At 41.9% G+C, this 15,127-nt stretch overlaps 1 protein-coding gene across 2 annotated transcripts in view; it reads right to left on the minus strand.

Annotated features, from left to right (window-relative positions):
• Positions 1–216: 216 nt before the first annotated feature.
• Rnf115 (ring finger protein 115) overlaps positions 217–15,127 on the minus strand; it is a 38,964-nt gene continuing 24,053 nt past the window's right edge. For both annotated transcript variants that reach the window (XM_070007562.1, XM_070007563.1), the window contains 6 exons: positions 14,064–14,275; positions 8,632–8,703; positions 7,423–7,495; positions 6,309–6,402; positions 3,414–3,529; positions 217–2,026 (listed from right to left, as the gene is read on the minus strand). In XM_070007562.1, the coding sequence (XP_069863663.1) occupies positions 1,895–2,026; positions 3,414–3,529; positions 6,309–6,402; positions 7,423–7,495; positions 8,632–8,703; positions 14,064–14,275 (699 nt within the window). In that variant the 3' untranslated portion in view covers positions 217–1,894. The remainder of the gene's footprint in view (positions 2,027–3,413; positions 3,530–6,308; positions 6,403–7,422; positions 7,496–8,631; positions 8,704–14,063; positions 14,276–15,127) is intronic.

The following is a 15,127-nucleotide window of genomic DNA, read 5'->3' on the forward strand; positions in this document are numbered from 1 at the left end:
GAAGATTTAAAGTGCTCCAACTTCATCATAGCCTTCCATTATGTAAGCAGTAGCCAAGTAACTAGAGTATCTCATCTCACCTCTCCTCATCCCCAATTGAAAACCAGTATATCTCACACTGTGTCAATGCATATCTCAGGCTATGTTCTAATGGGCTAATCACAACAGCCCATCATCTCCCCCAGAGAAACAATCACTACAGAGGTGCATGATGGGATGTATATAAGAAGCTTCTTTTATTCCTCCTGGGCTGTAAGTCAGTCATACATTCTAGTCATAACTTTTACATGCAGCTGTGGTTCAGCAGGCTACTCTTCCACTTCTTCTCTTCTCTCCCCAACTTGTTTATCTGCCGCCAAAGAACAGATGAAGATGATCTCAACTCCTTTTCTCACCTCCAAGTCAGTGTGTCAAAGTCACACAAAACCAAGAGAAAGCCAGGCACCTGTCATCTTAGCTATTCAGGAGGCTGAACATGGTTTAAAGCTAGCCCTGGAAGGAAAGGACATGAGAATCTTATCTCCAACTAACCACAAAAAATGGAGGTGTGGCTCAAGTGGTGGAGCACCAGCCTTGAGCAAAAAAGCCAAGTGAGAGTGTAAGGCCCTGAGTTTAAGCCCCCACTACTGGCACAAAACAAACAAACAAAAAACCCAGGAGTGACGGTCACCAAAAACACTGGTGATCTTGCTCTGCTTATTACAAACTGAGGCAGATGTGACCCGGCTGCCTCAACACTCTTCCTCACAGCCTGCACGCACCAGCAAGCCCCACTGTGGCATTTTGAGACTTTCAAGTTCCAGCAACATTCTTTACATTCTTCATTTATTTAGTTTTAAACACTTAAAGAGCATCTGTATGGACACTGTTAGACGTAGAAAGCAAGGCCAACCTTTACTGGCCAAGTGAGTTAGGGCATGATCACATTAATCAGCTTGACTCCAAGCAGAGTCAGAACCAAGCAGAACAGGAAAAGCTTCAGAGATGAAAAATGAGCTTTAAAAATTAAGACAACACAAAATTCCAATTTCTAATGAGCAATAAATTACCAAAAACATTGAATTGGCTGTAGAAGCAGTAATGAAGTAATCCTAAGACAAAAAGACAGTAAATAATGAGTTAGGGGAATCATTTAAAAAAAAAAAATCTCAGAACTGAAGATTCCAAACATCTTTCTGTATATGTATGCTGCCTATTTCATTCCCAGAAAGGAACCAGAATCAAACTCCCACCGACATTAAGATTCCTAGCACATGTCATGCTGGTTCTAAGGAAACTGCAATTCTTGAAATAGTGTCTGAAAATCAAAATGAGAAAACCTAAGTGTGTGATGATGGACCAGTTTTTCCTTCCCACTGTAATTTTCTTCGAGCTCTTGGAGGATCAAGACAAAACAAATTCGGTAGTCTCAGATTCCTAAATTAATCTTACCTCACTAATGTGGTCAAAATGTTTTTGTACAGTTAAGACAAAGGGATTTATACTGGTAGGACTTTAGGGCACTGATTCCTTTGTATTTGCTGTGAAATACGTTCATGGTGGGGGAGGGGCCAGAAACATCCATCACTGGGCAACAGGACACACAGCAGGACCCTACCTAGACTTTAAGGAATTGATTCTATTCAGGCAGGAGCAAACCAACATAATTGTTTCACACTTATAAAAGTATCACTCTGAATTTAGGAACAAGAGGCATTTGGTTGTAGATACAATTCCATCTGTAGGAACTAACTTTCAATTTAGAGAAGAAAACACTCATGGCATTCATAGTATGGGTTGGGGCTTCTTATGTGATTCCTAAATCCACCTACTACGTTTGTTTGTTTTGATACAATTTACAGCTATGGTAATAAGACTACCACAGACAGCCCTGGTTCAGGTATGGTCTTTAGTTTCAGAAAGTCCATCGGTCATGTAGCTGGCTGTCACTGCTAAATCTGTTGCTTGCAGAGGCCTCAGAGTTCTGGGTTTGCCGAGTAGAGTCCTCACCATTTAAGCTCTTCCTACATACGGGGCACGTGTCATGCTGAAACAGAAAGACACAAAGTCCATGTGAACGGCCTGACCTGGGAAAGTCACTCTAGCAAGTCCTAGAGGCTCATTCCTGTCATCAGAAGGCTGGCTGAGATCAAGAAGTTTGGCAAGCTGGGTGCTGGTGGCTCACATCTGTAATCCTAGCTACTCAGGAGGCTGAGATCTGAGGATAATGGTTCAAAGCCAGCCCAGGCAGGAAAGTCTGCGAGACTCTTATCTCCAATAAACCACTAGAAAACCGGAAGTGGTGCTGTGGCTCAAGCGGTAGAGTGCTCGCCTTGAGCTGAAAAGCACAGGGACAGCGCCCAAGCCCAGAGTTCAAGCCCCACGACCGACAAAAAAAAAAAAGTTCAGCAAAAAGGTCTCAAGACCCCATCTCAACCAAAGAAAAAGCACAATGGTGCTCATCTGACCTCTCAGTTATGTGAGAAGCATAAACAGGAGCCCAGGCCAGCCTAGGCAAAAGGCAAGACCTTATTGAAAATAACAAAAGCACAAGGAGCTGAGGTGAGAGACAGAGAAAGAAAAAGAGGGAGGGAGGGGGAGGGAGGGAGGGATCCTAAAAGCTAGAACATCCAAAATTAAGAATTGATAATTAGCCGGGCGCCGGTGGCTCACACCTGTAATCCTAGCTACTCAGGAGGCTGAGATCTGAGAATTGCGGTTCAAAGCTAGCCCGGGCAGGAAAGACCTTGAGACTCCTATCTCCAATAAACCACTAGAAAACCGGAAGTGGCGCTGTAGCTCAAGTGGTAGAGCACTCGCCTTGAGCTGAAGAGCTGAGGGACAACGCCCAGGCCCAGAGTTCAAGCCCCATGACCGACCAAAAAAAGAATTGATAATTAGAAAGTCAAAAAAGTCCTGCATCCTCACGTTGGGCTCCAAGAAATGATGGCAAGATGTCTCCTGAATGGAGCTTAATGCAGAACTGATAGAATTTTAGGACAGTGAACTAGCAATAGCTGATACATACTACCAAACAAACTAGAAAACCTGACTTCAGAGTGACTACCCGCCACTTTTCCATGTGGTCTTGGGGAAGGGATTGCAAACTGTCTTAAAAGGGACATGTAGTAAATATTTTACTAACTCTGTTGTAACTACTCAAATCTGCCCACACTGCACAAAAATGGCCACAATTTGTAAACAAACAAGCACAGCTGTATTCTAATACAGCTGCTTTTTGCAAGAACAGGGGGCAGGTCACAGGAACCTGCGCATGGTTAGAAAACAGGGACACAGTCATGGAAGATCACCAGGGCTTAGGGGCTAGAATTTGATCTACACAGCACTCATGAACTGCCAATGTCCCCTTTATTTGTCCCAACCCCCCCGCTCCCCATGCCCCCCAAGAGGCCAAGATTCCACAGGCATCTCACCAGTTCTAGCCACGGCACGATACAGCTGCTGTGGAAGAGGTGACTGCAGGGAAGCTGCCGGACTGCCTCCTCAACTGTGTAGTCTTCTTTGCATACTGGACATTCTAGGCCCATCTCTGTGGGAGGAAGAAATACCTCTTAAAGTAAACAAGCAAAGACAAGAAAGAAAAACTAACCCAATGTGTCTACCAAAGCAAGAAATGCATAAAGAAGAGTCACAAGAAACAAAAATTAAGCCAGAGGCAGATAAGAAGCATGAATCATTCTGCATTTCAAAATGGGGATAGAGATAGTAGTAAATAGGGAATAAAAAACAAAGATGATGAGAGGAGCCTATCGTAGTAGGCCTTGATAGAACCCATACTATAGGACCATGTTTTAATGCAGGGGTAGAAAAAGTTACCACAGGCTTAGATTATCTGTTAAGTAAAACCAGAAACATTCACACAACTGTGTAGCAGCCTTCTGACAGTCAGTTCCTGATGAGGCAATAGTGGCAAGCTATATAAAACAATGAAGGAACAAACTTATCTTAGCAATTTTTCACTTCCACTCAGTGTCTAAAGACACTTTTGTTTTTTTAGTGCTAGTTCTGGGGCTTGAACTCCAGGCCTGGACGCTGTCCTGAGTTCTTTCACTCAAAGCTAGTGTTCTACCACTTGAACCACAGCTCCATTTCTGGCTTTTTTGCTAATTAACTACAGATACGAATCTCACAGACTTTCCTAACCAGGCTGGCTTTGAGCCATAATTCTCAGATCTCAGCCTCTTGAGTAGCTAGGATTACAGCTGTGAGCCACCAGCACGTGGTTCAGACTACTTTATCTTGCTCTTTTGCAAAGCAGGCATCTTCCTTCAGTGTAGCCACCCTCAAGTCCTCTATAGAAGTTGTAAGTTAGAAGCTAGCCTGGAGGTGGTGCTACTGAATTGCATAGGCCAAGTGTAGCCAAGGCCTCCAAATAAAGTGACAAGAAGCTCTCTTTCCACAAAGGAAATGGTCACAAACTCTACTACAGCAGAAAACTCAGAAATGCTCTGACTTGGCTAATAGTATCAGCAATTCTACATCCCTAAGTGACTGGATACAGATATCCTCCCTGTCCCAAGGGATGGCAGGTATTGAGGGCAGCATCACCACTTTCCTTCATTTGTATCTTCAATTCTCCCTAACTTCAACTTTGTGTGTATTTACAAGCACACATGCATGCACTCACACACTGGCTGAGGCTTCAACTCAGGGCCTAGGTACTGTCCCCCCTTAGCTTTTTCACTCAAGGCTGGAGCTCTAGCACTTGAGCCATACTTCTACTTCTGTCTTTTTTACTGTTAACTGGAGATAAGAGTTGTGCAGATTTGTCTACATGGGCTGGCTTCAAACCTTCATCCTTAGATCTCAGCCTCTTGAGTAGTGAGGATTACCCGTGTGAGCCACTAGTGCCCACTCTAATTCTAACTTAACTTCTCATGCTAAGACTATTGCCACAGCTTGCCAGGCTGTGTCCCTAGTTTTAAGCCTTTAACAACCCAAATGTGTCCTACCCTTGGCTACCAGTTAATTTCCCTGATAGCAGCTTCCGTGTGTTTCAGCTCGTCTTCCCTTATGTCTCAGCTGGTAGCTAAAAATGACAGCACATCATCTCTTACTCAAACCAGTGCCCACTCCTAAAGGGGATAGCACCACCTTTATAGGTAATAATTGTGAAATCTTAAAATCACCTTTGCTCCTTTCCCTCCTGTATCTCATTACATCGTTCATGATGAAAGCCTATTTTTAAAAGGAACTCTTAAATCTACCCTTTCCCTTGTCAGCCTACCACCGTCACTAGATCCCACATGCATGGAACAAGTCTCTCTAATCTATGTCTGCTCCCTCCCCCTCCCAACTCTACTTAACCTATCACTTTCCCACTAACCTCCCCAAAGACCACTTAAATTCTGATTCCTTCACTTAGGACCCACAAAACTTACCAACTACCTACAACATCTGCCTCATTTTCTTACAGTTTCAAGTTCTCTACAAGGTCCCACACTGTCTAGTCATACCTCCCATAATTCCCAAATCAGATGTGATCTCAAGTCTAATAAGGTCATATCCTATATCTAACTCAAACAGCAATTCTATGCTGATATTTTTGTTGTTGTTGGTTGTGGGACCTGGACTCAGGGCCTGGGTGCTATCCCTGAGCTTTTTCTCTCAAAGCTAGCACTCTACCACTTTGAGCCATAGCACCACTTCCAGTTTTCTGGTGGTGAACTGGAGATAAGGGCTTCACAGACTTTCTTATCTAGGCTGGATTCAAACCATAATCCTCAGGTCTCAGCCTCCTGAATAGCTAGGATTACAGGTATGAGCCACCAGCACCCAGTTTATGCTGACAATCTAAATTAGATCATACTTTCCTTATGCAGAATGATCTATCCTGTTTTTAAATCTTCTTTGACTATAAATCTGAATTTCTAGGGAAAGTAACACTCATTTCAAACTAAAGTCCTTTATCACTAAATCCCTTCAATACTTACAAATAAAATGTATACGTTTCAGATATGTAAGTACATCTGACACAAATTCCCAGTTTCTCATTTGTTTTCTTCCCTTTTCCTAAGGCCAGTATCATCTGCCCAACACTAAATCATTTGGTATAAATTTTGCTTCCAGTAATAAGTTCCACTCATTAGAATGCAGTCATATATCTTTGTACCCTTTTATTCCCAATAGCACCTAGAAAAAGAACACTGTAACTGCTCAGGCAATACCTCCTATACGTTTCATACCTAGTAGCCAGATAGGAATTTTTGGGAACTATAGCTTCACCAGAAGAGTCCTAGTATAGGAAGGTCCTAGAATTTTGAACATAGGTCAGTGGGATGACAGACTAAATATGAAAATGAACCTACCAACTTGTTCCTGAGTTACTGTCACTGTTGGAAGAGATGTGATCTTTTCCTTGTCGGCTGGTGGAGGCCCTGTATTTTCCAGTTGTCCTAAAAGCTACAGATAAAAGAAAGGGGGGTAGGGAGAAGGAGGTGTGAAAGAGGGGGAGAAGAGGGAGGAGGAGGAGAAAGGGAGAGAAGAAAGAGGAGAAGAGGAGGGAGGAGGAGGAATAGAAGGGGAGAAGAGGAAGAGGAGGAGAAGAGAAGGGAGAAGGAAGAGAAGAGTGGGGAAGAAAAGGAGAGGGGGGTTGAGGAGAGGTGGGGAAGGAGAAGCAGACACAGGCAAACATTTCACTATTTCTGGAGAGGTGGCTGCTCCAGCACCGAACAGTGCAGACATTAAAGATGTTAATTCCTCTTAACACCTGCAAGGCTCTGAGGGCCCTAGGTTTCCCCTCCTTTTACTTATTATTGCTTTACAATGTTAGAGTGACTTAAGTATCAGTTTACAGAGACCCAAGGCTGCAAGGCCCACTTTACAGTAGTAACCAATTGATGTCATGAATAAAATTACAGCTTAATAGAAAGTAATACTTAACTGGTCCAAACACTTTTCTGCTGACAGGAAGAAAAGGAATCAAAGTATGGAGAGCAGCATAGAATTAAGAAACAGGTAAATTACTGTCAATTAGAAGACCTGGATACCAATAGCATGCTTTCTATTCTCATCCATCCACCAGGGGAAATGAAACAATTAATCCGAGTAAAATGAACAGAAACAGGAGGTATGTGGCCCAGGAATGCCTTTCCTTGGCTCCTGCCTTGTTCATCAAGCAGAAATCCATGCTGTCACATGTGAGGCCCTCTTTACAAGGCTGAGCAAGAAGCCAAAAACACCATATACTGTTTGTTCCAGGAGAGGTCTTTTCTTCCTCTAGAGGTAAAATCATCATCTACAAATCTTGGGCCAACAGTTACTGAGCTAATCCATAATCATTTATCTATTCAGTCCAATGGAAGCCCTTATGCCCAAAATAATAGATACAACAGAGTGACTATCACTTCAAGAAGTAGCAGAAGGAAGCCTGGGAAACCACAAGACCCACTGATGAGACCCACTGGGAAGGCAGCTCCTCACCTGGGTTACAATGGCATCAAGCCCTGTCTGACCCCAGGCATAGTCCCCAGGGTTGGAGTGCAGCATCCCGCTCCTATATATGGGACAAGAAGATAGCATTAGAGGGAGTAACAAGCTCTACCTTACACCTAGAAAACAAGCCAGCTAAGAGATCCTGTTCTCACTCAAAGCTAAAAAAGCTACTAGTTATCTAGAATCAAAAGGCAAAGATTTTTCTGTATTTTCAAGGTCAAGCCAATTATCTAGAGATAGCTTCTTATTCTCTACAAATTTTACTAAACTGAAACATAAAATGTGATGTCTAAAATATCATGGCGCTCCAAAGCAAAAGGAGTGATTCATAGCCTGTGGGTTAAGAAAAGTTTGTCTTTCCTCTGCCCACTTACATTAAACAGAGATGGAGCTGCTTTTTTAGGAGCTCCTTAAAAATTTAGGAGATTTTCCTTACTGGCTTGCCAGAATCTGCAACAGCCCTCTCTCATTCCAAGAGGCTGCACATGGTCCTGGAAAATGAGAGGTTTTCTAGTTCAGAGCAATGGTGAAAGGGAGTCTTGTGCTGCCGGTGCAGTGTCCTGGAAGATGGGCTGCTGGAGCATGTTCAATGCAATTGGAAGCTGGACAATGACTGAGTCTATGGAAGGGCTGAAGTCTCTCTGACCAAAGAAGCCTTCTGAAGCAGAATGAAATCTTTCTGCATATCCAGAGGAGAAACTTGAATCAGATACAAAGTTTGGTAGAGACCATCTCATTGCCCATCTCAACACAACATTCAGAACAGAATGGAAAAGGAATCAAGCCATATCCAAACCATGACTAAGTCTCCTGAGCCTGAAAATAAAAATTAAGTTCTAGTTGGGCACTGGCAGCTCACATATGCAATTCTAGCTACTCAGGAAGCTGAGATCCAAGATCATTGTTTGGAACCAGTCCGGGCACACAAATCAGAGACTCTTATCTCCAATGAACCAGCAAGAAGCCAGAAGTAGAGGTGTGGCTCAAATAGTAGAGTATCAATTGTGAGTGAAAAAGCTGAGCATGCATTCAAGGCCTTGAATTCAAGCTCTAGTACCAGCACACACACAAAAAGTTCTGTTTAAGTTAGGGCTCAGCATTCACTTTTACAAACTCACCCATGTAGCTTTTTCTTTCCAAAGACAGAAGCTAAAATGTTAATCCAGCAGAGTGAGATAGGTACCATTAGTTACTTACCAAGAAAAAGGGTGGGGAGATCCAGGAATTGTAGAATTTGCAAAGAATCCTGCAAAGATCTGTTGTATTATTCTGTTAAAGGAGAAAAATAATTCAATAAGACAATACATGAAAGTACTTGACTAATCACAAACTACTGCCTCAAATCACAGGAGATGTCAGTCTGCCAGCTAGCAGTATGCACATCTGCTAAGACAACTCCCTGTAAGAGCTCTACAGATTAGTAGATCTGCGTGAATTACACTACAAAGGGATCTTACGTCTTGGTAGAGTTTTCAAACTATATTCTTTGGATTTTGGCACTGGAGGATGGGTTAAGAGAGACACTAAACCAGTGAGATTCTGGACCCACTCCCTTTTAACAATGGTAGTATAGGTGTTTCACACACTGGGTTTTGGGTAAGCTATTGAAGGGCCTTTTTTGGAAGTCTGCTGTTGTTTCAGGGCTTGAACTATCCCTGAGCTTCTTTTGCTCAAGGCTAGCACTCTACCACTTGAGCCACAGCACCACTTCTGGCTTTCTGTTTATGTGGTACTGAGGGATGGAACCTAGGGCTTCATGCATGCTAGGCAAGCACTCTACCACTACGCTACATTCCGAGCCAAGAATAACTGTGTTTTAAGGGTGTTTTAGATGACTACATCAAATGACTACGAACACACACCTATCAAGCTAACCATTTAAGATGGTACATGTATCTATTTCTTTTCCTAATGAGCTGGTCTTTGTTACTCAAAGAGATATTGGATGATACCTTAGCAAAAGGGGAAAAAAACCTTGAAGGGTGCAGGTACAACTCAGTGGGAAAGCACCTGACTAATACATGTGCAATATATGATGTCCCAGGTTCAATCTCTCAGCTTCTGAAGGCTACTAGTAATCCTTGCCATTCCTCTGCTTGCAGACCCATTACCCAAACCTCTTTCTCCACTTCCATGGGCTTTCTCCCCTGTGTCCTCTGGATCTGTTGTCTAAACATCTCTAAGATTAACAACCACTGGACTAGAGCCCATGCTAACCCAGCATAATCTTGTCTGAATTTTTATCTCTGAAAGACTATTTCCAAATAAGGTCACATTCACAGCTAAGATCTGAACATATTTTCTGGAAGTTATATGCTGCTACCTGCTATAGATGGTGCCCTTCAGCAATCACAGCAGAAAACCAAGGTCCAAGACTATCCAGAAAAGATTTGTGGGTGTGGCTTTTGCCTTTTGCATAAATCTCGATGCAGTTCATAGGACATACCACACAGGCAGACAAATCCTAGCTCCTTAACTCCTAGCTCTTATGAACTAGCAAAAGAACTGGAGGTGTGGCTCAAGTGGTAGAGTAACAGCTTTGAGTGGAAAAAGCTAAGCAGAATACAAGGCCCCGAGTTCAAGCCCTAGTGTACACACACACACACACACACACACACACACACACACACACACACACACACACACACACACACACACACACACACACACACACACACACACACACACACACACACACACACACACACACACACACAGTATATTATTTCTGTTTTTCCTTTGTTGTTGTTTCTTGGTTTTATTTATTTATTTTTTTGGGTCTGGTCGTGGGGCCTGAACTCTGGACCTGGGCGCTGTCCCTCAGCTCTTCAGCTCAAGGCTAGCGCTCTACCACTTGAGCCACAGCGCCACTTCCGGCTTTTTTTTTTTTTTTTACTGAGGAAATGAACCCAGGGCCTCATGCATGCAAGGCAAGTGCTCTACCACTGAGCCACCTTCCCAGCCCCTGGCTTTTCCTTTTTTGTTTTAAACTCAGGGCCATTTCAGCCATACTTCCAGCTTCTTTTGCTTTATCTTTTAGATAGGGTTTCTCTTTTAGTTCAGTCTGGGACTGCAATACTGTGATCCTCCTACGTATGTCTCCTGCATAGCTGAGATTACCATCATGTGCTACCATACCTGGCCATCTGTCATATTTCTAATGATCCCAAGCACCTGGTTTTTCATTTGCTTTCCCCAGATGGTCATGACTAAGCATTTATGTATTAAAACACATTTTTTTTTTTCTTAGCTGTGGGGCTTGAACTCCTGGCCACTGTCCCTCAGCTCTTCAGCTCAAAGCTAGTGCTCTACCACTTGAGCTACAGCGCCACTTCCGGTTTTCTGGTGGTTAATTGGAGATGAGTCTTAGGACTTTTCTGTCTGAGCTGGCTTTGAACCGTGATCCTCAGATCTCAGTCTCCTGACTAGCTAGGATTACAGGCGTGAGCCACCGGTGCGTAACTTAAAACACATTTTTTAATATATTACTTGCCCTTTCTCTTTTGGAGACTAATGTAATATGCATGCACATGTCTTAAAAAGCATGTTTGGGCTAGGCACATGGCTGCACACTAACATCATAAAACTGAAGAAGCAGAATGGCAAGTTCAAGGCCAACAGGTAACAAATGAAATATTTAAGCACATCTGACAGACTGCATAGCCAGAAAAGCCTGAACCCTCTAAAGAAAAGCAAAAATCTACCACTGTTACAATTTTTATATAAAACTATATTTAACCAAAAATTATTAGGCACATCAAATGAAAGGGCCAGTGACAATAAACTAAGAAAAGATAAATAACGGAAACAGATCCAATGATGTTATATAGATATTGGAGTTAATAGGAAGGCAGTATTAATGTTGTGAATAATCACACTTCCAAAAGTGATCTACAAATTCAATGCAATACCCATCAAATTCCAGATTTCAAACTACTACAGAGCCATAATGACAAAAGTAGGTTGGTGCCAGCAGAAAAACAACCCTGAAGACCAATGGAGTAGATTAGAAAAATCAGAAATGAAGCCATATAACTACAGCCATGTGCTTTTTGACAAAGAAGCAAAACAAATGCGTAATACATGCAGAAAAATGTCTATCTTCAACATATGCAGAAGAATATGTATATCTTTGACATATACAGAAGAATATGTATATTTGACATATGCAAAAGACTGAAACTGAGTCCTTGACTGTCATTTTGTACTAATAGTAACTTTTTTTTTTTTTTTTTTTGGTCGGCCGTGGGGCTTGAACTCTGGGCCTGGGCACTGTCCCTCAGCTCTTCAGCTCAAGGCGAGTGCTCTACCACTTGAGCTACAGCGCCACTTCTGGTTTTCTGGTGGTTTATTGGAGATAGGAGTCTCACGGTCCCTCCTGCCCGGGCTGGCTTTGAACCGCGATCCTCAGATCTCAGCCTCCTGACTAGCTAGGATTACAGGCGTGAGCCACCAGCGCCTAGCTTCTAATAGTAACTTAAAGTGTGTCAGAGACCTCAGTGTAAGACCTGAAACTTAAAACTACTATAAGGAGCGGGGCGCTGGTGGCTCACGCCTATAATCCTAGCTACTCAGGAGGCTGAGATCTGAGGATCGCAGTTCAAAGCCAGCCCGAGCAGGAGAAACCGTGAGACTCCTATCTCCAATAAACCACAGGAAAACCGGAAGTGGCGCTGTAGCTCAAGTGGTAGAGCGCTCGCCTTGAGCTGAAGAGCTGAGGGACAGCGCCCAGGCCCAGAGTTCAAGCCCCACGACCGACAAAAAAAAAAAAAAAAACTACTATAAGGAGTAGGAAAAACATTAGAACTTATTGCCATAGTCAAGAACTTCCTAAGTACACCAGAAGCTCAGCAAATAGAAGAGAAAATTGACAGATGGGATTGTGTCAAACTAAAAAGTTTCTGCACCATATATAATTACTAATCTAAAACGATAGCCCACAGAATGGTAGTTTTTCCAACAGCTGAAAAGGGTCTAATAACCAAAATATACCAAGGAGCTCAAAAAACAAAGAATCAATAATTCAATTAATAAATGGGCAATGAAGCTAAATAGACACTTCTCAAAAATAGTGGTAAAAATGGCCAATAAATACATGAAGAAATGTTCCACATCTCTGGCCATAAAGAAAATGCAAATCAAAACAACGCTGAGTAAAGACATGTATATCCATGTTCATTGCTGTATTATTCACAACAGCCCAGAGGCCCTATAATAGATGAATGTGGTATCTATACACAATAGAATTTTACACAACCATTAATTAGAAAGAATAATATGTTATTTGAAGGGAAATGGATGGACCTAGAACAAATCATGTTAAGTGAGGTAAGTCAAGCCAAGAGAGACAAATAGCAGTTTCCCTCACATGCAGAAGCTGGATATAAAATACACTGGGACATGATAAACTATATAGGACTAGATACATTCATACACAGTAAGACCAAAGAGGACACTCTTAGGGGAGGAACACAAAGACGCAATGCCTCTATGCCTCTGATCATACAAAATAATATTTAGCCAAATGAAAAAATTAAAAAAACAAAAACAACACTGAGATTCTACCACACTCCAGTTAGAATGGCCATCATCATGAACAACAACAAAGGTTAGTAAGGACTCCAGGGTGGGAGAGCACTAAATTAGTGCAGCCACTATGGAAGACAGTATGGAGAGTCTTCAAAAAACTAAAAACAGAACTACACTATGATCCACTGAAACCACTCAGGCATTTATCCAAAAGATTGCAAGAAGAATATAAGCAAAACACCTGAATACCCATGTTCATTATTGTACTGTTCACCATAACCAAGTTATGGACACAGCTCAGATGCCCTACATGGGTGAATGGATGAATGGATAATTTTTAAAAAATGTGATACAAACACACACAAAATGGAAGAATAATAGTATGCCATTTGCAGGAAAATGGATGGGTTTGAAAAAAAATTATTTTGAGTTTAGTGGATCAGGGTCAGAGAGACAAAGAATATGTGTTTTCTCTCATACATGGAAATCATACATACAGAACCATATGCATATACACATCATCAGATTGACTTAAAGGTATGGTATATGCAGGGGTGAATTCCCATTATATAACCCCTTTGAGCAATTAACAGCTTTACAAAATGGATACCATTCAGTATCTGTAACTAACTTTGAAAAATACAAACATAAGACGATAAGAAAAACGGTTAACAAATATCCCAATGAAGGCTGGGTGCCAGTGGATCAGATCTGTAATCCTAGAGACTCAGGAGTCTAAGACTTGAGGACTGAAATTCAAAGCCAGACTGGAAAGGACTGGAAGCAGAGTTGCAGCTCAAGTGGTAATGGTAGAATGCTAGCCTTCAACACAAAGGCTCAAGAACAGTGCCTAGCCCTGAGTTCAAGCCCTAGGACTGGCATAGATAGACCAGTGACCTATACTAGCTTTATTACCCTGCATTTTATTTCACTCATTAGTAATTGAGTATAGATACTCAATTTAGCTTCATTTTGATTCAGTCAATATATCTTCATCTTGTCCACAAAAATGTATGAGAACCTTATGAAGATTAGATTATGCCAACATGAACTTTACTGAAAGCAACCTGAAGGAGAACTCAAAAGCAACAACAACTCACCCTTCAATAGCTGGAGATCTATCAGGACGAGTACTTCCCCGAGACCTGTATCTCCGAGTCACTGGCAGCCTTGGAGGTCGACTTGGCCCCCAGAAGTCAGTGTGAGTTTGGTGACCCCTCTCATTGCCTCTGTTATCGTGGTCCAGTGGGTTGTTACTTAAAAATGGTCTAAAATCTTGGAAAAACATTGTGTGATCCAAATGGCCCCAGAGCTAATAAAAAACAGAAATAAATCACATTAGAAGTAATTTTAACATTCTGAAAGTTAACAGTCCCCCAATACTGGCTTATCTCCCCAAATCTATGGAAGAGAAAAAATATCTTTAAAGTGAATATAGGAGCATAGGGACATAGCTTAGAGGTAAAGAACACTTAGTAGCATACACAAGGCCCAGAGTTGAGATAGACAGACACAGATAATACACGTGCATTTTTGCTACAAGTCTCATCACTGTGACAAGGCAGAGACAAAATACTTCTCTTAATGCCTACATCAGAAAGGGAGTACATCAGACTGTGCCAAGGTAGGAATGTCTGATAAGCATACTGGAATATATACTTTTTTGGGGGGGGCCCATCCTGGGACTTGAACTCAGGGTCTAGGTGCTGTCTCTGAGCTTTTGCTTAAGGCTAGTGATCTACCACTTGAAACACAGCTCCATGTCTGGCTTTTTTGGTAGTTTATTAGAGATAAAAGTCCCACAGACTTTCCTGCCTAGGCAGAGCCTCCTGAGTGCTAGAATTACAGGCATGAGCCACCAGCACCTGACAATATAAACTGTAATCAGTAAAAAGGGTTAGACTAGAGAACTGGGTTTGAGAGGAGAATCATAAAGCCAAGGGTAACTGAGGAAAAATATTATCTTAATATAATTATATCTATACACCAGATACTGCCAAAGATCTATAGATTACTATTCCAGTTACCAAGTATGTAATACTAGAGGAACTTGACTGCTTATTTAAGTCAAACAGAAATGCTACATAGTATATATAATAGATATAAGCAATATATATATATATACAGTTTATATATACTTAGCATACCACCTCAGGTCTTGAAG

Source organism: Dipodomys merriami, unplaced genomic scaffold, assembly GCF_024711535.1.
Source record: "Dipodomys merriami isolate MVZ:Mamm:240054 unplaced genomic scaffold, mDipMer1.0.p SCAF_7, whole genome shotgun sequence".
Classification (NCBI taxonomy): domain Eukaryota; kingdom Metazoa; phylum Chordata; class Mammalia; order Rodentia; family Heteromyidae; genus Dipodomys; species Dipodomys merriami.